The 22,942-nt window shown below is 38.1% G+C and overlaps 1 protein-coding gene across 1 annotated transcript in view; it reads right to left on the bottom strand.

Annotated features, from left to right (window-relative positions):
• Positions 1–4,452: 4,452 nt before the first annotated feature.
• The window catches only part of LPP (LIM domain containing preferred translocation partner in lipoma), a 680,107-nt gene continuing 661,617 nt past the window's right edge, over positions 4,453–22,942 (bottom strand). Inside the window, exons 12-14 of the mRNA XM_008151584.3 lie at positions 14,566–14,744; positions 7,387–7,507; positions 4,453–6,265 (exon numbers count right to left, since the gene is read on the bottom strand). Coding sequence (XP_008149806.2) covers positions 6,137–6,265; positions 7,387–7,507; positions 14,566–14,744 — 429 coding nt within the window. The 3' untranslated portion in view covers positions 4,453–6,136. The remainder of the gene's footprint in view (positions 6,266–7,386; positions 7,508–14,565; positions 14,745–22,942) is intronic.

Genomic DNA, 22,942 nt, shown 5'->3' with positions numbered 1-22,942 from the left:
GCAAGACATTACAGAAAGTAGATGATAAGATATAAACAAGAGAACCACAGAAAAACTCCTACTTACTGTGCTCACTAGGTAAGTACATTGGAAAGGGATAAAACATTGTGTAAATACAGAAACCTCTACCTGCAGAGATGCTCAGCATGTAGTGCAGTTTGCCAAAGAACATATCAGCATATGCATCACCAGCTCTCAGAAAGAGGTTAGCCATGCCCTCCTCTCAGAGGGGATAAGAGGTCATGCAGTATAACATTTCTGGTGTAGTGATGGCCATGCCATGGGACCTAGCAGCAGCTCTCATTTTACTCTCTTCTGACAAGGAAAAACATATATTAGTAACCATTGTGATTTTTAAAAACCTCATTAACTTGGAAACAGACCTTTAAGAAGGTATGTTACCTTCTTAAACAACTGTGATTGCTGATCCCTAAAAAAAGTTATAAAAATTCTCAGAATTACACTATTTAAGAAATGTATTGCCATAGTTTTAATTGTACACTACCTCTGCTCTCAAATCCATTCTCCTCCTGAATCCTATTCTTGGAAATAGGTTAAACAAAACCAAAACCAAAACAACAACAAAAATTTGTCTAGCAACACATACTCACTGGGACTTCTCATTATTTCTTGGCAATTTCATTTATATATTGAATTAAGTATGTAATATGTTTTACTTTCCTCATAGGTGACCCTCCCCAAAAGGAAAATCAATGCCAACCTTGTGAAAACATGTAGAAAATAGAAGTGAGGATAGAAACAAAAACTGGAAACATAGTCCTAGAATTTAAGATTTTTTTCACACAAACAAAAGTATAAGAGGGCATACTTTTATCAGGATTAGCCAGCATTCAAAGAATCTCAGACCTAAATTTTAACAAAATACTTCAATGTGAGACCCAGACTTGTTCTCAGGTTGCTTTCATAAACAGACTAAAGGCCAGTAATATGTGTTCTAGGAACAACCCTGGTGCTGACCTATCCTAAGTAAAATACTGTGATTCAACTATTAAAATTAAATATCATTGTCATGGGCAAAATGCTGATATGTGTAAAATTTCCTGAAGGATAATAGTTTTTTCTTGCCTTAAGAAAAATTACCAAGTTTCAGTGGAATAAAATAACATGCCACCACTATAAATATCATTGTTATGTTGGTCAAAAATGCTTTGGATTAAAACAAAAGAATCTTAACCTAGTCTTAGAAAGATTACTTTGCATTTACCTGAGAAAAGAAGGCCAGTCATAAATGAATTTACCAAGAACGCTATGATCTGAGTCCTTGATGAAAGCTCATTAAAATAAAAACCAAAGACTCTATTATCTCATTTTACAAATAAACACAATCTGGAAAATATGCCCTTTTAAATAAAGAGTTTATGGATGCCACATATATTTTGTGGTAGCCTTCTTCTCTTATTATGTTCATAATATCATAAGGACTATAATGCATTGATTTATTTATGAAAATCCCTAGCAGGATAGCATTAATAGGCAGGGTAGAGAGGAAAGAAGGTAAGAGAAGAAGAAAAAAGGAGAAAAAGAAGGAACAATTATCACTAAGTTGCACAGTTTTAATCAGATCATCTTTTAAAGTTTTGAAATTATATGCTAACCAATCAACAGCCTCATGAGAACACTTTCATTATAGTTATCTGTGAAGTAAATAACCTGAAATGTTCATGGTTGCACTGTAATGACTCAGAACAGGGATTCTCAACTTGTGCTGTCCAGTATTAAATTAAAAAACACACAAACAAACAAAAAACTATGACACCTTAAAAAAGCAGATATGCTGAATGGCTGTTAAAGGTCCAAGGTGAAGTCTTGTCTTCATTATCTGACTAAAGCCAGAATAAGACCAAACATAATCACTAACAACATCCAATACATCACCTTGTGGCCATTAAGAATGTTTACCCGATTTAGGAATCCATAAGGTACTTCCAAGACATAAAAGAGAAAAGAAATACTATTAGCATGGTTTAAGATGAAGACTTCAGAACTCCCTGGATTTTGTTGGACATTTTTGATGAAGATATCTATGAGATTTAGGGATTAATATTTATGTTATAGATGCTTCAGTGGAGTATTCCTAGTAGTGTAAACATTCTTTATAATTAAGGCACACATAGATGCTGTTCTCTGATTGTCTCCTACGAAAGTGCACCAAAAGAGCAATCTCAGGAAAGGGACTCGAGGAACATTTCACAGAGGTATATCTTTTTCAGCCTACTGGTTTTCTACAGATGGCTAAAGCAGGGTACGGAACATGCTGTCATATTTCATAACACACATGTACTGTAGCTCGAGGCAACAGATGGACAATCGCTTGTTTAAACTACAAATGTGAAATACTAAGGTAGTATAGCAATATTTCTAGAAATGTATATGGAAAAAAAAGCCTTTCCAAGCCAAGAGGATTGGCGAGAGGCTGTGAGGTTACCCCAGTGTTTCCCTGATCTCCCTAGCAGCTGCTAGCATTTCCCCAACACCCTTCAGAACTTGATAACAGAGGGATTAGGGGGCCGCAGACACAGATTTGACAAGAGAAGCCCAAACCATATCAGATAGAAATAACACTGTTATCCCTGGCTGGTTCACATTAACAGGATTTTTACTAACGAGGAAAACTGTTGGAAAGTTGTGTTTTCAGAGTCATTTCTATGTTCCATAAAACCCTCTACTACAGCCCCATGGTAGAAGTGCTCTCTTTCTTCCTTTGAACCAAGATAAAAATATTTGTTTAAATATAGTTAGAGTTCTATATACTTTAAGCATCACTGTAAGCATCTCTGAAGGCTCTTTCATAGTGAGAACATAGTTGCAGGGTTGATAACTCCACTGCATTAATCAGCATATCCACAATACAGTAATTTTGATCAGAGAAGTTGCTCCAACAGAAACAATTTGCGAATGAGAAGAAAAAGAACCCACATCTTTGAGCTGCAGATATTTCCAGCATCTCAAAGCCTTGTTGCCTTATGCTGGAACAATGACTTATTTTTACATTTTAAAGGCAATTTTGTTTGCACATGGGACTTCCACATTGAGTCAGCAGGAGCTGGGGATCCAGGCAATGAAGAAATCTGGTTTTGAAATGATCTGCACAGCCCATGACAGAGTGGGTTTTTTTCCCATCTCCCATGTCTCTCATGTTACACAGAATTACCAAATATTTGTATTCTTGACAATTTTTTAAAACCAGTATATTTTTACCAACTTTTTCTTATAGACTCCATGATTTTTTTCTATTATTTTGAATTTAAATGTCAACAATTAAGACAATATATCAAAAGACAATAGAACTATAATCATTAAGGTGATAAGATCTTTAAATCTCTGTGATAGGCAACATTTCATGTAACTAAAACAGTAAGGAGTGATTTGGCATTGTTTAAACCAAAAGATTAATAGAAAAGACAAGAAAGCAATATAAATCATATATTTAAGAAATCCTGGAATAAAATATTGTAGGATCCTTTCCTTATTATAACTTGTGAAGGAAAAAGAAATCTAAATCTAAATATTTCTGCTTAAGTATGTGTGCACATTCATTATTATATAAAAGTATAATAAGTCTATATTAAAAAAGATTTACTTTTTAAAAATCTTTGGTAAAGATACTCTGAGGTTATGTGATAAAAACGCACTATAAAGATCGTAAGCAAGCAGTATCCTGGCACAGCCACAGTGATGGGGTCTGTGACAGTATTTTCTTATAACATTTTTTTTCTTTGTTGCTTGTAAACATTCAGTTACATAAGGACTTCAATGTAACAAACAAGTAGAATGTTATTGCATTTCATAGTATAAATATTTCATAAATTCTTCCTTTTTTGGCAAAATGTATAATAATATGACTGCTATTCAAGAGATAAAATCCATTTCTTAATAAATTGGGCTCTTTGCTTTGGGCCTAAAGACAGTTTTACCCAAGCATATCATAGAAAACAAAGTTACTGAAGCAATTCAAACAGATTATATTATCACCCCGATTGTCTAACAGTCAGTGCTCTTTGAGGTCAGCAGCATGGTCTGGGCTTTCATTTGGAAGACAGAAATTCAGAGATACAATCGCTATTGTCTCCATGCCGCTCAAAGTGAATCCCATTGTAGTTCACATCATGCGAAGTTTAAGATCAAAGATAAGAGCAGTAAGGTAAGGAGAGGGCAGTGGTCAAAAACAACTTTAAAAAGCTACAATGTTGGAGGTTCTAAAACAAAACTGTTTGGTGGCCAAAGCAAATGAGCCACAAATTAACTTAGATGAGCTACAGTAACCACAAGCTTAAGAATTTCTTATTGGAAAAAAAGAAAAAGAAAAAGAAACATTTTTATGATTCTTACTAAAGTAAATATATATTTAATTGGAATTCCTGAGGCATGGGTTGTGATTTAAAACATGCAGAAATACTTTTTTTTTTTTTTTTCATTTCTGTTCTACGTGTTTAAAAAAAATCAGACTGAAAAAACTGGCTCTATCACTTTAAAATCATGAAAAATCTATTTGTGGAATCAGGGAAGGGTACACGGGAATGTAACTATATTTGTTATATTTGATTTCTTAAACTGGGTGTTACATATACAGAGACTCATTATATTATTATTTATACTTTTGTGTATATTTAAAATACTTCATAATTTAAAAGTATATACTTGTGGAAGATTTGAAGAAAGGTTTAAGAAATCTCAATCCAAAATACTTAATTAGTTTAAAAGACGGCAACCTGCCGTTATTAAGATCGGTGTCTCCATAAAAGAAACAAGTTAGAACCTAATGAAGTATGGTTCCACAGTCGACAAGCAAGCATTTCCCTGCCTGGCAGAGTTTGAATAACGATTCCAGGCAGAGACTCTGCATATTTTTAGCTCAGAAAGGCAACTATGTTTTTCAGTGATTGTCTTTGAAAGTGTGGTGAAATGTCACATAATGATATGAAAATGTCTCCTATGATATGTAATTTCAGTTGCAGAAGGATTAAGAGAATAATGAAACTGTGGTTTCACACTCTTCAAGTTTTCCTGTCTTTTTAAAGTAAACTAGACAAAACTACACAATTTTATTTTGTGTGCCCTGATTAACAATTATCGGGCAAAAAGGACCTGGGTCTGGGGAGTGGGGGGGTTGCACAGCTATTTAAAGCTATCTTTCACTAAAGAAAAAATCAATTTTGGTAGTCATGTTTGAATATTAGAAAAAAAAATCAAGATTTCTGATATGAAAAGTAGGACAGTACAGAAAATGTTATATTCTAGAGACAAAAAAGGTTGTCTATAATGTGTCTAAGCAGCATGAAAAAGGGGAATCTTCAGATAATATTGTGGGATAATAATGGGCTTTTCAAACTTAACCCCAAATGTTTTTTCCAGCATATTCTACCTGTAATTTCTTTAGAAAAACATTGAAGTTTGGACCTCTTTCACTAATACCTGTTTTCAAATGAGCCCTGACAACTGGTCACTATAGGTTTTGATTTGGATGGTTACAAATTTGGGCTTGTTTTAACCTATCTAATTTACAACTTAAATTCTTTATAGTCTAACATATAAATTGTGCATTTCCTCCCCTCCCCCGCCAAGGGACATGACCCGTTTAGAGCAACAGAAAGATATGCTTTTTGATACACAAAGAGAACAACTATCCTTTATGATCAGAGGAAATGTGAACATGATAGGATGGAGAGACTTCAAGCCTAAAAGCACCTGTGAGTGGGCAGACTCACCCAGGAAAATCTGTGTGACAGCAAATACCACACTAAAAAAAGCCATTCAACCAGATGAAAAGTGAGACAAACAGGGATTAAAGCGTACAGGAATGCGGAAGTGAATGGGATGGAGCATAATCCGTGCAAAAATGTGGAAGTCCTTGGGAACAAAGGCCCATCAAGGTCCTACATAACTAAATGTGAAATGTGTAGTTGGTAAGAATGTTTTAAAAAAATCTTATAATCTATGTGTTTCTACGAAAGTTTCCTACTACATGAAGAACAGAGACCATCCTATAGCTTGAATGCCTTTCTTCTATTTTCCTATTGCTTTTCTTAGTATTCTTCTTCTTATTATTTATTTATTTATTTTTGGTGTTTCATTCTTCTCAGTACCACCAACTAACCAGCTGAACAGGACACTGAACTTAAAGGTCGGTGCTAGCCTTGGCGGTCAACACTCTGATGCGGGCAGAGTTGCAGGTCTTGCAGAGGATGTGTCCATCCAAAGGGTAGCAGCCTTGGTTATCTCCTTCAGACAGGAGGCCACCACAATCCTAGGAAAAGAAATACAGATGGAAATGATGCACATGAACATAAAAACAATGCATGTGAAGACCAAGTTCTTCAGCTTTCCATTCAAGGCCTTGAGAATGTGGCCACTTTTCTTCCCACTTCACATACCACCAGGCCCCTCCAACCCATCCCCAGTATACAACACAGTATGTCTTAAATAAAATTGAATTAGATATTGAAGATATATATGAACAGGGTAAAATAACTCTACTAAGGTCAGTTAATAGGAAATACAGGTTCAGGAAGAGAAGGATCCAAACTTATGGTATCTCAAATGGTAGCTTTGTTCCCTAACCCAAATGACAATAGCAAGAACAAGAGAAAATAAAACAGATCCCTAACCACTAATTCATCGTTACCCTTTATCATCAGTGGGAGATAAGAAAACGTTTTGAAATCATTTTCTGAATGTGCTGCCCTTTGGAGATCTGGATTCTAAGGGAAAGCCTTGCTCCTCTTTGCTGTATAAATGACTACATGTCTTTTATAGCCTTTCTTGTTACTTCCAGCTTGGATCACAGCTGCTGTGTATATGTATATATATTCCCGTGACACCTTGTGCATAACTCTTCTGTAGCTCTTAGCAGTCACCTTACCTGTAGTGTGAAGTGCTCAGTCAGTGCTGGCTAACTTAATGAATCTCCATGACTTTGAACATGAAGTTCCAACCCCTCTTAAAGGAATAAATCCTTATCCTCCTCCATGGGGACAATGGTGTCTCTGCTTCACAGGAATATCAGAGCCCAAGTGAAAGATTCAATATAGTAACAACAACAACAACAATAACTTTTCCTACCCACTTAGCACTTTGTGATTGACAGTGTCCTTGAATATGCAATTTTGCATTTTAGTCACACAGCCATGTTTGGGGAAGATAGGAATGAGTCTTTCTAATAGGTGTGGAAATAGGGAATGAGAGAGGTAAAGTGACTTATCGAACATCACTATCATTAAGTGTCCATGTCAGATCTAAAACCCAAGTCCTTTGAAGACAGGCACTCCCGGCTGTCTCAGATTGAATAATTGCTATGTTTATGAAAACCTGGCTCTAGTGGGCCTTTCAATGCCTGCCTTGCAAGATTTGAGGGTGCAGACCACAGACCTCACACCGGTAGCAGTGAACATGGAAATCACGATCCAGAGCCACAATTCGGACAGTCTCCTCCTGGCCGGGGGCTGGCATGATAGGCTCCTTGCACACAGAACATCGGGGGGCAAATTTCCTGAAAACAAAGAGATAATTCTGGTTAGGTACTGAGCATAGGCAATGACAAACAGGTAAAACATAAAAATTAAAGTAAAAGAATATAAGGTGTAAATTGAGAGGACATCTGATCTATCATTCTGTGACCTTAAGCAAGTCATTTTCCTTCTCTGGGTCTGCTTCCTGAACTCTAAAATAAAGGAGTTAGACTCACTGACTGTTGAGGTCCTTGTAGATCATAAATATTATGATATTGGGTGATGTGGAGGAGTGAGAATGTGAATTGCTTTCGCATGAGAGCTGGGAGCTACTGGCCATGTGTATGTGGCATGGAATTCACCTGTGAACAGAATCCAAAAACACACCCTGGGCTTGGGCAAGATCACCCGAGGGGAAAACATAAGTCCTGGAGGTCCCTACTTGTCTCTATTTGCTTCTAGAGTTTTGCATGTGTTCCCCAGACCTGAACAAACTGTTCAGAGCTTGATAACTTTGCCTGCTTCCCAGTTATCAGAGCCTCTTCCTTTCTTTCCTTTCTTTCTTTCTTTCTTTCTTTCTTTCTTTCTTTCTTTCTTTCTTTCTTTCTTTCTTTCTTTTTCTTCCTTCCTTCCTTCCTTCCTTCCTTCCTTCCTTCCTTCCTTCCTTCCTTCCTTCCTTTCTTTCTTTCTTTCTTTCTTTCCTTCTTTTTTAAAATATATTTTATTGATTTTTTACAGAGAGGAAAGGAGAGGGATAGAGAGTTAGAAACATCGATGAGAGAAAAACATTGATCAGCTGCCTTCTGCACACTCCCTACTGGATATGTGCCCACAACCAAGGTACATGCCCTTGACCAGAATCAAACCTGGGACCCTTGAGTCCACCAGCTGACGCTCTATCCATTGAGCCAAACCGGTTAGGGCCAGAGCCTCTTTCTTTGAAATGTGTCTTGAATTCTAGGAATTAAACCTCAAATGACTATTTTTTTCAAAATAGCAGAGGTTAGTGAGTTTAAATACTCTTTACACCAAACTATGGCCAAGTCTTCATTTCTTACATTTTGCTTGTGTTAAACTTTTGTTTGAAAAATAAGAAAGTTATTGAGAAGAATCAGTCCTCTGTTCTTAGCCTCTACGTTGGTCTAAGATGGTAATCATCAGATGTCTAGTGATCTGGACAATTAAACTATTTCTTCTCAAAGTCACTTAAGATAGTCAACTGGAGGTTATGATGTATGGCCAGGCATTGATGTGCAATGACCTGATGTAGATCCAGGTATTAATGCAAGACTGGAGAGTTCAAAAGTTTAAGTTTCCAGAATCAGTTAAAAAAGAATAGAATTGCCCTAGCCAGTTTGGCTCAGTGGATAGAGCTTCAGCCTGTGGATTGAAAGGTCCTGGGTTTGATTCCCCTCAAGGGCACATCCCCAGGTTTCTGGCTTGGTCTCCAGTGGGGGGCGTGCAGAAGGCGGCTGGTCAGTGATTCTCTCTTATCATTGAAGTTTCTATCTCTCTCTCCCTTTCTCTCTGAAATCAATAAAATTATATTTAAAAAAAAGAAAAACAAGAAAGCTAAAGATTTGTGTGTTTTTTTTATTCTATAAAGGATTTTAGCACTTCTGAAGGGTAAGTGTACATTAACACAGATACACTTACACCTACATACACATACAGATACAATTTTGAGGTTAATTGGTGAGGAATTTTAATATTTCTTAACTTCTTAATATTCCTTACTATGACTGATAGCCCTAAGATTTTTTTTCTCATAACAGATTAATAAGAGGCAAGTATTGGCCATATATCCATCTGTATCTGGCATTTAGGGGTGGCATTTGTGAAGGCATGAAATGAGACATGCTTTGAAATAGGCATGGATAAGAAGTGAAAAAATAAAAAAAATAAAAACACTGCAACTTCATTTACTTGTGGTAATGGTTTTAACATTGATGATGTTAAAATTTATTTGTGGTGAGACTTAAAAAGAAATGATGATAGTAATCTATACTTTGCAGAGCACTTTATGGTTGTCAAAGCATATTTATGTATATTAAACTCTATATGTACATATATTTTCCTGGAAGCACCCATAGGCAATCTGTATGGCTGCAATCTAAAGACATATAAATTAAGCAATAGATAAATTGATTGCTATGAAAGAATAATTAAAAGGACTATGGTACAACTGCAGCAGTAATCAGAGTTGTTATAATTGGTATTTTATACAAGAAGTTTATACTCAGTGGCAAAAAAAAAAAAAAATTGCTTTGGACTTTCTGGTTGTTTTTGAATTTGGGTCACCAGTAGTGAAATGAGAAGCCTTCTAGAATCAACTGCAAAATTTCATTTCCTCAAATCCACGTGACTGTAAATTCTATAAGGCCAGAAATATGTCTTGCCAATCACTGTATCCAGGAGCTTTACCCAATTTCCCCCAGTGGGGTTACTTACTCCTCTAGGATATTTCCTTGCATATGCTTATTATAGTAGGAATCATTTGCATCTCTTTGGGGACCACTAAATTGTGACCTTCCATCAGACAGGTTGTCTGAGTCCCCCAAGAGTGGTACAGAGGGCAGAAATTCAGTCTATATCCAATGAAATGAAGCAGCTGCATTATTTCTCCATAAAAAAATATGTTACATGGGCCTTTATGTTCAATCTCAAGGTCCTTCCTTTTTGGAAAAGCATAAACTGTATTCTTGCCGAGTAATGATTTCTTCCTACCAATTGGCCTCATTTCCATGAAGAGAAGAAGTAAAGGCAAGAGGCAGGAAGTGGTTTCTGCAGCCCCCACAGTGTTCATTGGCCAGCGTTTCAAGGACTATTCTAAATCCCAGGTGGTCTATTTCAAGGTTCAGCTCACTGAGCAGACAATAATAATAAAAAATATAAATTTGATAACACTTTTGATGGTTAAAATAGCTACCATTTATTGAGTGCTTATTATGTGCCAAGCCCTGTTAAGCACTTGACCTTGTTTTCTACTGACAGCAATGTTATGAGGAGCTACTTTTATCATTTCGACTTTACAGCCTCGGGAGCCAAGGCCTAGGGAGGGATGGTCTTAATCATCTTGTGTCCTGGTACATTTCTGGCAATCCACAAATGGGTGCTGATGAAACAAACAAATGGGCTTAGTGTAATATGCCTGATAAGAAAGCACAGATTGTGGAATAAAGGCTCAATATAATGAAAGGGTCAGTTAAAGAAGCCTGCTTTTCTGGGCTCACTGTGCTGGCATTGGAAGTACAGGAATAAACTAGGACTGCAGAAAACAGACTGGTGAGGGAGTTCTATATATTTCTGCACTTGTTCTATTAATTTATATATGAATATCCTATTATAGTGAAACAATCATTTACTGTGGTTACTATAAAAGTTTATGAATGTATATGTGCATGCATGTGTATTTTTTATCACTAGTCAGACTATGTTGAGTGTTATCTATAGCTAGAAAAGGATGCAAAGTGAAACATGGGGCGGGATTGAGATCAGATCAGAGAGAGCTTCTTAGGGAAATGACAATTAAGTTGTGCCATGAAAGATGGCCATTTAGGTGAAATGGGAAAGTGTATGTTTGTGTGTGTGTGTGTGTGTGTGTTGGGGGTGAGGTACAGTCAGTCTCCCTGGAATTGCATTTGAACAGTCCTCTAAAATGACATATGGGAAAGAGTTTCTACCTAATAGGCTGGAGGACTTGAGCCAAACCTGACTGCAGGTGGTTATGTAGGGGATGTCCCCATTAAGAAGGCCTTGAAAATAGTATTTCACAAGCTTGTTACTCAAAGTGCAATCCAAGACCACCTGGATGCTTGTCAGAAATGCAGAACCTTAGGGCCCACCCCTAACCTACTCAATTAGAGCCTGAAGCTAATAAGGTCCCCGAGTACCTGGAAGTTTGGGAAGCACTGGTTTGTAAGCAGGCAAGATAAGCCTTTCTCATGGGCTTCCTGTATCTCACGGTAACCCCCTCCCCACTCTGCTCTAGTTATAGCCAAGCAAGTCTTGCTTGAATGTAGAGAAGCCTTTCCTAACTCCATACCCTCATTTATTGCCTGGGTTGTCCCTTCTGCCAGGAATCTCCTAGTTTCCCATTAAAAACACTCTTGAAATGCTGCTTCCAGAAGTTGCTCAGAGCCCAGGGCCAATGAATCTCTCCTGACTCTGGCTCAAGCTTTTGCCCATGCCTATCTCCTGGCCGTGAGCCCTTCCAGCCCGATATCACACATATTCTGTACCCTCCTCCTGACAAGCTCCTTGCTAACAGAGGCTTTTCTCTATGAATCTGTGCAATTTCACCTTAGGTAATTCCTCTCTTTGAGCACTTAGTACAGGAATGAACACACAGAAACCTCTGTGTTTACACATTTACATTGAATTAAAATATATTTCCTAAAACCTCACAAAGAGAGACCTATTCAGAATGACCAAGAACAACCCCCACGCCCCCCAAACTATTTGCAGAAGTCTGCTGCCGGAAACCAATTACTGTTTCACTAATAGAGATGTGGACAGGAAGCCAGGAAGGCTGTCAACAACATTAAATTGCTCTAACCACTCACCCTTTAGATTAAACATTGTTAGCTGAAGCAGCCTCTACCTCTGTTTATCTTGTGTATATTTCTGTTATTTCCTGCCTAAAGTGTTTTCCCCATAGCCCCAATAAAAGAGATAGCAGGGCCAGAGCAGAGGGTAGCTCTCCCACTAGAGTTGGACTACCGCCTGGCCCCCCCATATCGCCAAATTACATTTCTTCAAGTCTCTTTTCATTTGTGTGCGGCCCTTCTCCAGAACTCGAACCCTGAACCGGAACCCTGGACCACGCGGGACGTGGAAAGGGGATTCCACAGTCTGCACTCTCCTAAAACTACCCTCTACTTAGCCTTGCCGCCTCCCCCCCTTCCCACATCCCCTCCCCGGGTTTGATTTTTTATTTTTATTTTTTTGTATATGATTTTATTGATTTTAAAGAGAGAGGAAGGGAGAGGGAGAGAGAGAGATAGAAACATCCATGAGAGAAACATGGATCAGCTTCCTCCTGCACGCCCCCTACTGGAGGTTGAGCCCATAACCCAGGTACGTGTTCTGTTTAGGAATGGAACCAGTGACCTCTTGGTGCCTAAGTCAACACTCAAATACTGAGCCACACAGGCTGGGTGGGGTTAGACTTGTTAGCTGTCTTTTGTTCTAGTATTTTCAAGGCTCAGAAACAGAGTTATGTAAAATGTTCTCATATTTTTCTTTGAGAAATGGGGAAAAGATAAAAAAGAAGCTCCCCCCCCCCCCAAATCCTTGCTAATCATACAGACAACATATTTTTTTAAATATAATTTGTATTTTAACATACCACTGAATTAGTGGTGGTGGCGGGGAGACAGTTGGGGTCTTGAGATTTTTTTTTTCGCTTTAGTTGCTCAAGTCTGCCTTTCTGGGGCATTCAGACTCACACACTTATGTCACCAGTTGCAAGTCTCTAATTATGCTCCCCACTTCCCGAAATGAAAGATAAATGCATAGATACAAACTTCCATTTGTCAGAATTGATTTCCTGTTTTAATCGAGGGTGTAATATATCATTCTTTTTCGAAACATGTGTGCTCTGATTATATCTACCACTCTTTCTTGGATTAGGGTAAGTCTAAGAAGGGAGAGAAGTAGTGACAGAAACATACTCCCCATTGGTATCTTTTCAGTTCCCTTAAATAGATGCAGGTTTTTTTTTTTGTGTGTGTTTTTTTCACGTGTAATTACAAGCTAAAAATATCAATAATGTGAAGTACAATTTATGCTGTGACTGCCCTTTCAAAGTGAGGCCTTCCTTGTCTAATTCAGCTGGAGAATCTCTGCCTCTGTTTTTTTTTTTTGTTTTTTTTTTAATTTATTCAGTCTCACGTCTTTTGGTGAGGTTTTCACTTTCTTTGCTACTTGGAAAGTGGTCAGGAAATTCATTTTTAAACTATGAGTCTCAGGTCCCCCAACTACTTGTGGCAAGTACCTCCTGGTTGTTGACGATCAACAGAGCGGTGAAAATGAACCCACAAGACTGCACATCTGGAGGCCCTAGAATGGATACCCACACTGGTGAGCCATACATACCTCATCTCTTTCAGAGCCTCAGACTGTCTGGAAAGCCACTGCCCCACAAACATCGTCCAGAAGGCCTCTGTGTATACTGTCTATAAATCACATCTAAGCTTTCGTATGGTTCCTAAAATTATGTTAACAAATGTGACCAGCCAATGACCCAACTAACAAAGTGGTGAAATAAAAATAAGCAAAACACAAAACCATAAAACTTTCATGAAAATCCAAACTATCATAGAGGAAAGAGGGACCTGCAATGAAAGAATTGTGGAAGTGGGGACATATTTTTCCAGCCCATGACCTTGAGGCTCTACTTTCTAATCCTCCTCAAAAGACTGCACAATATTGCATTCATTAGAAAATATCCTGGGAAAGAGAAGGCCTGAGTGAGAGAAGAGGTGAGGGGAGGGTATGGATGTGCTGACAGTAGCGTTAAGCTGCCTCTGAGTATGTGAGAGGCTTCCATTAGTAAGGACTGAACTATTCTCTGTGTCTTTGCCCCATAACTTCCTATCTGTTGAGTGGCAGGATGGAGAGAGAATCCCTGGCTCAGAGAGAATCCTGGGCTATTACTAAAGCTGGAGACCTTTAAGATAGGGTCTGGTCTAATGAGCAAATTGAAGAGCACAGAGAAATTGAGCAATTTGTTCAAAGTCACACATGGTGGTCACACATGTTGTTCAGGTTTAGTCCAGAAGGGCTAGCCCAGGATCCTGCCCCTCTCCAATACAAATCCTCTGTAGCTGAGTGAACTTTCTCACAATTACAGCCACACAAAGATGCCAGGAACAAGCCCCAGGGAAGCTATGAAGCAGTGGACAGGCTGCCAAGACCACATGGACCACCTGATACAAATTTCTGCATTGCATGAGGAGGATCAGTAACTTCTTTGAAGGCCCCATCAAATCCTGAGATTCCATAGCTCCAAGAGAAGATTGTGAGGCCTAGGTGCCAGGCAGTGAGAATAGACCCTAAGATGGGCAGGCTGGAGGCAGGAGGGGAGATTGCCTACTTGTGGAAGTCCTCAATGCAGTGGATGAGGCCACCAGCATCCACGGTGAATGGGATCCCATCCAGGCTACGGTGGCACATCACACAGGTGAAGCAGTGAGGATGGTAGGCCTTCCCGGTGGCTCGGAGAATCCGCTCCATGATGGGCTTGGAGCATACACTGCACTGCTCCAGGGTATTCTGGAGAGAGAAAGAACAATGCTGATGATGAGGTGGCCCTTCCACAGTGACTTACAGTATGATGGTCACTGTCACACTGGCGTGGCTGCTCACCACAGTCAGTACTTTTATAATCTTTATTCTAGAGAGAAGGAAACACAGTCAGATGGGTCACGTGGTTTTTCTCAGGTCACCCAGGTAATAGAGAGCAAATGTCAAATTTAAAACATGTCTTCTGACTCCTCCCCTTGTCCCTTCCCACTACAGTCAGGTTGATGGCAGACTTTTAGGTAAAGACCCGTAGAGGACATATTTCTGGCTTTCTTGCAACAGTGCGATTTTGCCATTGTAGTGCAAAGGCAGCCATAGGCATACATAAGCAAATGGGCGTCATTGTGTTTTAATAAAACTTTATATACAAAAGCAGGTGGTGCTCCGGATTTGGCCTATGCTATAATTTGTTTACCCCTGAACTATCCAACTCAGATTCGCCTCTGGAAGAATGCTTCACTATTACTTCTAACACTTGCTTCATCATCAAAGACCTAGTAGAGTGGACAGGTCCTTCATCACCAAGGACCCTAACATTTTCCAGTGTGGTCTGTCTGGTAACAGGCTCACAGAGCATGCAGGCTGCTGACCCCAGGCATAGTTCAGCATAACCATTGAGGCCAGTGATCATGAATACTTGATTCAAACATCAACTCCAGTGTAGTGTTATAAGCTCTCAATGGAAATGTTGAACCTTAGAGGGGTTCCAGTTTTGAGAGATCAATTAAGAAAGTCAATTTATCTAGCTGCAGAGATATATTGAGTTTTCAAAATAAATATTCCCCCCTAAAGAGGACACCATTTATAGAGTCAGGACTATGAAAGACTGATAAAATTACCTGTTAACTTTTCATCTTTCCCTAGAACTTCATGTGCTCTTTCCTAACAACCATGTTTCACATGTAATATGCTATATTCCAACTGAGATGTCTAGACTGAGTCACTGAATTTACAATCTAGAATAAACCGGGGATGGGTATCTGATGAGAGAAATGCAGAACTAGAAGGGATATGGAAATTAAGGAGTAACTGCCCTCATACCAGGAGAACCTTTAAATGGCCATTAGGCAAGAAGTACCTGTGGGTAGATAACAAATGTATTAACACCTCAACTACAGCAATGGTCTCCGATGGGCTTCCTTATTTGCATGCTGCTTCTTTTGTAATTCTTCCCTATCCCCAAAGTGACTGCCAGTTTCCTTTCCAAACCACAGATGTGACCAAATAATTTTCCTGTTAGCAAAAACTTATATGGCCTAACAATGTAAAAAGAGCTAGCTCCATATCTGACATTCAACCTCCCTTTCTAGACTGACTTCCTTAATGTCTCAGACTGCTCACACACACTCACACCTATGAGAAACTTCCATACTCCTGTGCATTGGAAGTATTAATTGCAATTTGCCATACTGACCTTTCTAAGTATGGGTCAGAAGGCAACTTCACAGTGAAGCTTTCCTTGATGTCTTTATTTGGAATAAACTGTTTCTTTCTATCCGCTTCCTGAGGTTGTAGTGCTCACAAGGTTCACTTGTATTAAAATTATTTGTGCAGATGTCTATTTCTTCAAGGGCTGGGACTATGTCTAAGGAATGTATTTCTCTGTCCCATATTACACCTAGTATACTACCTGGAACAAAATAAGCCCAAGGTGAATGTGTGTTAAAAGAATGAAGGAAGGCATATTGTTTACCTCCCACCTTGCAGCACACTATTGGCCTGACTCCCCTGACTCAGGAATCTCTCCTAAGATGAATTAGTAAATTCATCACTGTCCTCTCTTCAAAGCTGTGGTTGCTGGGGGGGTACTGAAATTGCTCAGTATGCCTCTGGTCACAGTCTAAACTCATGGAAACTATTAACCTACCCCCTCATCCTCCAATTTTAAAGTGGTAAAATTAAAATAGCAGAAAAATATAAGATGCAAGTCTGGGGACAATGATGGTCTGGACAATGAAGGCCTTGCTACTTTTCTATCCTGGTGATCTGAGCTAATGCGGCTGGAAATCGTCTTCCTGAGACTTGTGTTTTGTTCCTCTTGTGGGTTTTAACTTTTAACATTTTTTTAAAGGGCAGCCTGTAATCGAGTTGAACAAACCAGAAAATGCTTGACCAGAAAATGTTATTGTTTGCATTGAGGCTTGGCTGCAAGTTTCAGGCAATTTACTTAAAACCATCATGACCGATAGAAGCACTATTTAAAAGACAGGTAATCTGAACATTTCTTCTACAAAGGCAAAACTGTGTAAAATATGCCTAAAGTAAGATTATTGTGAAATGTCCGCATATGAGAAATTAAAGGTTCTAAGAATTCAGCTGTTAGCCTGGACTAGCAAATGGTGTTGGAGGACAAATTAACCTTGTCTAGCCAGTTCCCTTTACTGTACTCATCCCCTTTCAGTCTTCAATTGGTCCACTAGGACCCTTAGACATATATTCTAATAGAGAAAGGATAAAGACTCTTACAATGTCAGAGAGGAGGGCACTGAGCATTCCTGTAGTCCAGGCATCTGATTTCAGAGGTGAGAAAACAGACCTGGAGCCCTGATGTAATTGGACCTGGGCCATGGAGTTCAATAGGGGCAGACGTCGGACTGGCATTGTTCAGAGGGTGATATGATGAATTCATTATGTAGCCATAGAGAGGGAAAGTTGTTAGATAAAACCTATGAGTTATCCTTCTGGCTTTGTCAACATGCAGCATACAACTTTGGGTAAACAATTTCTTCTCTCTAGACCCCAGTTTTCTTGTCTGTAAAACAATGATTAATTCTAACTCTGCAATTTTATTACTCTGTGATATATCTTTGTTAACAACAATAGGAAAAGGCCAATGTTTCCAACATGAGCTATATACTAGAAACCTGGATAACCCCTTGTTTGATATGTGAAAGGAGGGTTCATGTATTAGAATTCTACAATGTAACATTTACTATGCCTGGAATTTCACTTGGAATTCCAGAAATTGCTATTGGTTGAATTTCAAGCACCATAGATGATCTTTGTGTCTTCACAAAGTAGGTTAAAATGAAAAGGTTAATAAATAATTTTTAAGAAAGTAAAACAAAAGAAGGTCTTCAAGCAAAAGAGTGGAAGAAGAATGTCACTAAATATATCTACTCAAACCACATTTGTATGTGGCGTAGGGGTGCTGTGATTGATCAGTGGGTAGGTAGGCAGGAAGAGCCTACTCCAGCATAAGAACCTTCAAATGCAGGAATGAGTTTCATGAGCTGGCTCTGGATCAGCCTCTGCTGCTCTCCCCACAGCCTCCAACTTCCTGCTGTCATGAGCTTTCTGCGACATCTTTCATAAGCTATGTTCTACAAGCTCAGACTGATTCATATCCTTTCTTTTTTGCCTAGGGAATACCTAGTCATTCTTCAAAGTTAAGCTCAAATGTTACCTCTTCTGCACAACCTTTCCTAATTTTCCCTCTGCTATACTCCAAGAAAATGAGTCACTTCTTCCAGTCCCATAAGATTGTATAATGTTTCTCTTATGACACTGAATGTAATGTACTTGATTTAACGGTATGACCAAACTGAGCCCACACATTCCCCCCCCCCCGCCCCCCATGGAGCCACAGGCATAGGTTGAGTTTCCTAGGAAGCATTCTCAGAGATTTGCACATGGGAAGTTACTGAAGAGTGTCTTTGAGATCAACACCTGTGGGAGAGTGCAGGAAGTTCCTGAGTAGAGGAGTTGAACTAAGATGCAGTTACAACAAAGGATTCTGATGGTTCCATGGAATAGTCTGGAGCTGGAATGACCCTGCAGAATTGTTCTTCCTTGAAACTAGGGCATAGAGAACTTGCATCGCTGCACCTTGAGTGAAGATGAAGTTCCCTTGAGGGTAATTACCAGAGAAGGACTCAGCTATGAACCATCAACTGCCAACAATCCTAGCATCTGGAGGAATGAGAGCCTCAGTCCTGAAGAGGGATCTGGGCAGTGTATTACAGCATCCCCAACAGCAACATCCTCACCCACACCTGCATAGTCCATAGCATACAGTAGACAACTGGTAACCAGCTATGACATAAATACCTTATAGTTTACTCTAAATGAAGAGTCTAAATTTTATTCTTTTTAAAATAAAATCTTGGCATTATTTGAAGATTTTTAAGGATTTTTATAAATTGTTTTGGGCAGCTACTCCAATGAAAATATAGTTAAAAGGAAAAGATGTTATAGAGTAGCAGAAAAAAGCCAAACAAGAAATTAGCTGTTAAAATGCACGGCTTTAAACTCTTCTGAGATGATGGCAATACGACTGTGATTAAAAACAAAAAAGTTAAGTAAAAATAAAATTACACAAAAAATCTTATACACATAACTTCCCAAAGCAACTGTTTTTAGAGATACAATCTGGTTGTATCTTTTCTATCCTTGGATATTGTATAAATAACTTTTCCAATTCACAGTCAGAAGCTGGAAGAATCATCTGAATATAAATGAAGCATATAGGTAGCATAAGCATTAGCTACTAGTAGATTATAAAGAAAATAACATTTCTATAATTTATATATTGCATAGGTATACATGTGTTCAATGTTAAGTATTTTATTTAAAGAGACATAAGTATTTGAAGATTCAGCAAACTCTAAAATGTTGCCATTTAGAAATGTTAAATTTTTAATTTCATAAAATTAAAATGTAACCTTATATTCAATCTTTATTTTTTTTTTAAGACAAGAAAGCAATATTGAAACAGGAAAGACTCTTGGAAAAATAAGGGTGACATCTCACATTCTAGATACAGTTTTGGTTTTGTTGGGATAAGAATAAAAAATTTTAAAAAGCAGAGTTAAAGAATACCAAACCTTTAAAAGTCTTTAGCAATTATTCTAGGCCAGGAATTTTCAACTTCGCTCACTTGCCTGTCTCTCCTATAATCCTTTGTTCAGGGAAATAATTTATGGAAGAGACACATACAAAAGAGACCCAAATCACTTCTGGATGAAGAGTGTGAAAGGATGGAGCTTGTAGGGGATCCATATTGTAAAGTTTATAAACCATGACTCTAGTCTAACCATCAGATTCAAGAAATGAAGAGACAGAGAGGGAAGAGAGCTAGTGACAGATTTGGGGTTAGAATATAGATCCCCAATTCTCCATACCATGGAAAATCCCTCTCTCATATCAGGCTACCCAGAATTCATATTTCAGTAGACGCAGTCCACATTGCAAATATAAGGCATTAAGATTGACTACTTGCAAGTTACATGCTTACAAATCAAGGGAGGAAACATGTCCAGATCCCAAGACAGTTTGTCTACTGTTCATTTCATTGGTTCTCACAGGAGAAGACAGAAAACTCACTGTTGGATCCCCAGCATCTATAGCAGTGCCCTTGCATAAATTTGACGATCCACACATATGGGTTTAATAATTAAGCAATAAACTTTGGATACGTGCTTTACATAAAGTAGAACTATTCTATTTAACCATGAAAAAGTAATTCTCTAATCCAGATTTTGCCTGTCAACTGTCAGGCTAAGAAACTGTGACTCTAGTGGGTTTCACATTTGGGGGCCAGGAAAAGCCTCATTTACTTATTCCAGTGTGCCTAACAAATGCCATCATTTTCCACATGAATCATGATGTAAAAAGGGTTGGGAAGCACAGCTCCAGTGTAGGTGTTCCCAACAGAATAGCAGTGTGGTACAATGAAAAGAGAACAAGGCTATGATTCAGCAAACCTCCACTGAATTACCAGTGCCATTATTTAAACTCAAATAATTATATCACCTAACTTAATTTTGGAATACAAATGTATTCCTCTTTCTGGTCATCAAAAAGCCTACCTGATGATGGCAGTACTTTGGGGTTTTCTTTGCAGATGAAAACATCATTTTACTTTGATAGTTCTCCCATTGAGCTATGGTACAAATCCTCCTGAAAGTTCTGCCTCTCAGTGAGTCATACATTTCTTATTAAAAGTTTCTTTGCACTTTCTGCCCTGGTAGGTGGTTCAGTTGGTTGGAATGTCATCCTGAACAGCAAAAGCTGGGGGTGCAATTCCTGGTCAGGTTGCCTGTTAGGGTGCATACAGGAGACAACCAATTGATGTTTCCCTCTCACATCTATGCCTCTCTCCCTCTCTCTCTTTCCCTCCTCTGTCTTTCCAAAAATGAATACAAAAACATATCTTCAGGTGAGGATAAAAATAAAAAAAGTTGTCTTGCTCTCTCCAAGTGTCCTTCACCTACATCTAAATGTTAATTTATACTTGTACCTGTATTTGTGTTTCAAAACAGATTGAAAATAGTAACAGTAATCCTTGTGTCATCCATCCCTATGACTATCATGTTCTAATTGGAATAAAAATTCCTACTCTATAGATGAAAATTCTAATATTTTAAGATAGAAAAATTTTTGAGTCAATTTATTAGGTGACATCAAACCTTAAAATGTGTATTCTTTTGATGTCATGACCCACACAAGAAAGGACAGTTTATGAAACATGTAACAAAATTCAGTTAAAAAAAACACACAAACCCTTCAACTTTCTTGTTGTTGTATTTTGTTGTTGTTCATTTCCACTAATGTTTTTGAGCCCATCTCTTTTCATCCAATGCCTATATTGCCTCAGCTTTTGATTAAATCCCCTTTAGAGAAACTTTTCACAGGCTTTCTGCTGAGCAGAGCTGCCTGCTCACTATATTTAGCATTGCAGAAAGCTAAGGAGTGGAACAAAGTGTTCAACATCCTGGCAGGTACCAAGGAAGAAAGGACAAAGCGCCATCCCAGCCCTCCGAGGTTCCCAGTGTAGTGGGAGAAGTAGACACTGCTATAAATAGCTGATCAGAGGCAAAGGACACAACAAATTGCTGTTAGAGAGGCATGAGTAATGTATGATGGGAACACAGAGGAGAGAGTAATTACTTATGAATGGTAAGGAGCAGGCAACGTGGTAGCATATGATTCTGGGAACCTATTCTAAGTGGGATTTGAATTTGCTCTTGAAAAAAATGCATCACAACAGTCTTTGAAATTTATGTTGGGTTAGGAGAAGAGTCTTCATTACCTAAGTCCCAGAAATGCTTACATTGAAACAAAGTTAATTTCACAGGAATAATATTTTAAGGAAATTAGTATATTTTCCAGCATTGGTGAAGGGGCACTCAACATTGCCAGAGATAAACATCCGTGTCAAACTAACACAAACAAAAACACTTGTATGACTATTAAGATAGAATTTAGGGAAAAAAAATTCTTACAGGAATATGAACTAAATAAAATGAAATTAAAATTATAACATACGTCCTAAAACCACAAGGAAAAAAAGCCAACAAAAAGGACAAAAAGATCAGGACAATTAGGTAATTTTATTTAATTTTGTAATGAGCTGAAAATCATTCTTCACAAAGTAAATAATGCCCTGTTATTTATTCTAAAGAACCTGAGTTGCAATTATGAGCCCAGCTTTAGTAAATTTAAAAAAAAATAAATTAAGATAAAGAACATTTAGTTTGTCTATATCTCAAGGCTCAGAGAGATGCTCTTTTACCTTAAAATGCATAGCCCTTATGGTATGCTAATTCTTCTAAAACATCTCTCTTGAATATCTCCTATCCCAGAAAATACAATGGCAATGAGGGGCTGGGACTTGATGAGTGGGTCAAACCTTCATGCCAGGATAAAAATTGCAAGATCACAGCACTCCAGTGACACTACTGGTATTATGAGATAAAAAAGAAAAATAAATTCTTTTTCTATTAAGCCAAGTCAGATCATAGATTTGGCTTTACAACATCTCAAGGTACAATTTGTTGGGACTTGTTAGGTCAAGAACATCTATCATATTATGGTAAAAGAATTAGTGATAGGTTCAAGAGACCTGGATGTGAAAATCCAGGAATTTTCTTGACTTCTCTGGCCTTGAGTTTCCTCATCTACTAAACAAGATTGAAAATGTCTAAAATGCAGTATCATGAGGACTAAATAAAAGCACATATGAAAACAAATACCCCGTGTCTGGCTGTATAACCAATGTTAATTTTGGGTAATTCTTCTTACAGAGTCAGAGGGGGCTAGGACATATATTTAATTAACTTGTCCTTTTACTTATTGAATTGAAATACCATATTTAAACACTACTTTTCTAATTTTTCTATTTTTTTATTCACCATGTATCATTCTATATTTTACACCTCTACTTT

This window comes from Eptesicus fuscus, chromosome 3 (assembly GCF_027574615.1).
Source record: "Eptesicus fuscus isolate TK198812 chromosome 3, DD_ASM_mEF_20220401, whole genome shotgun sequence".
Classification (NCBI taxonomy): Eukaryota; Metazoa; Chordata; class Mammalia; order Chiroptera; family Vespertilionidae; genus Eptesicus; species Eptesicus fuscus.
Note: the sequence above shows the minus strand (reverse complement) of the source record. Positions and strands in the feature narration are given on the sequence as shown.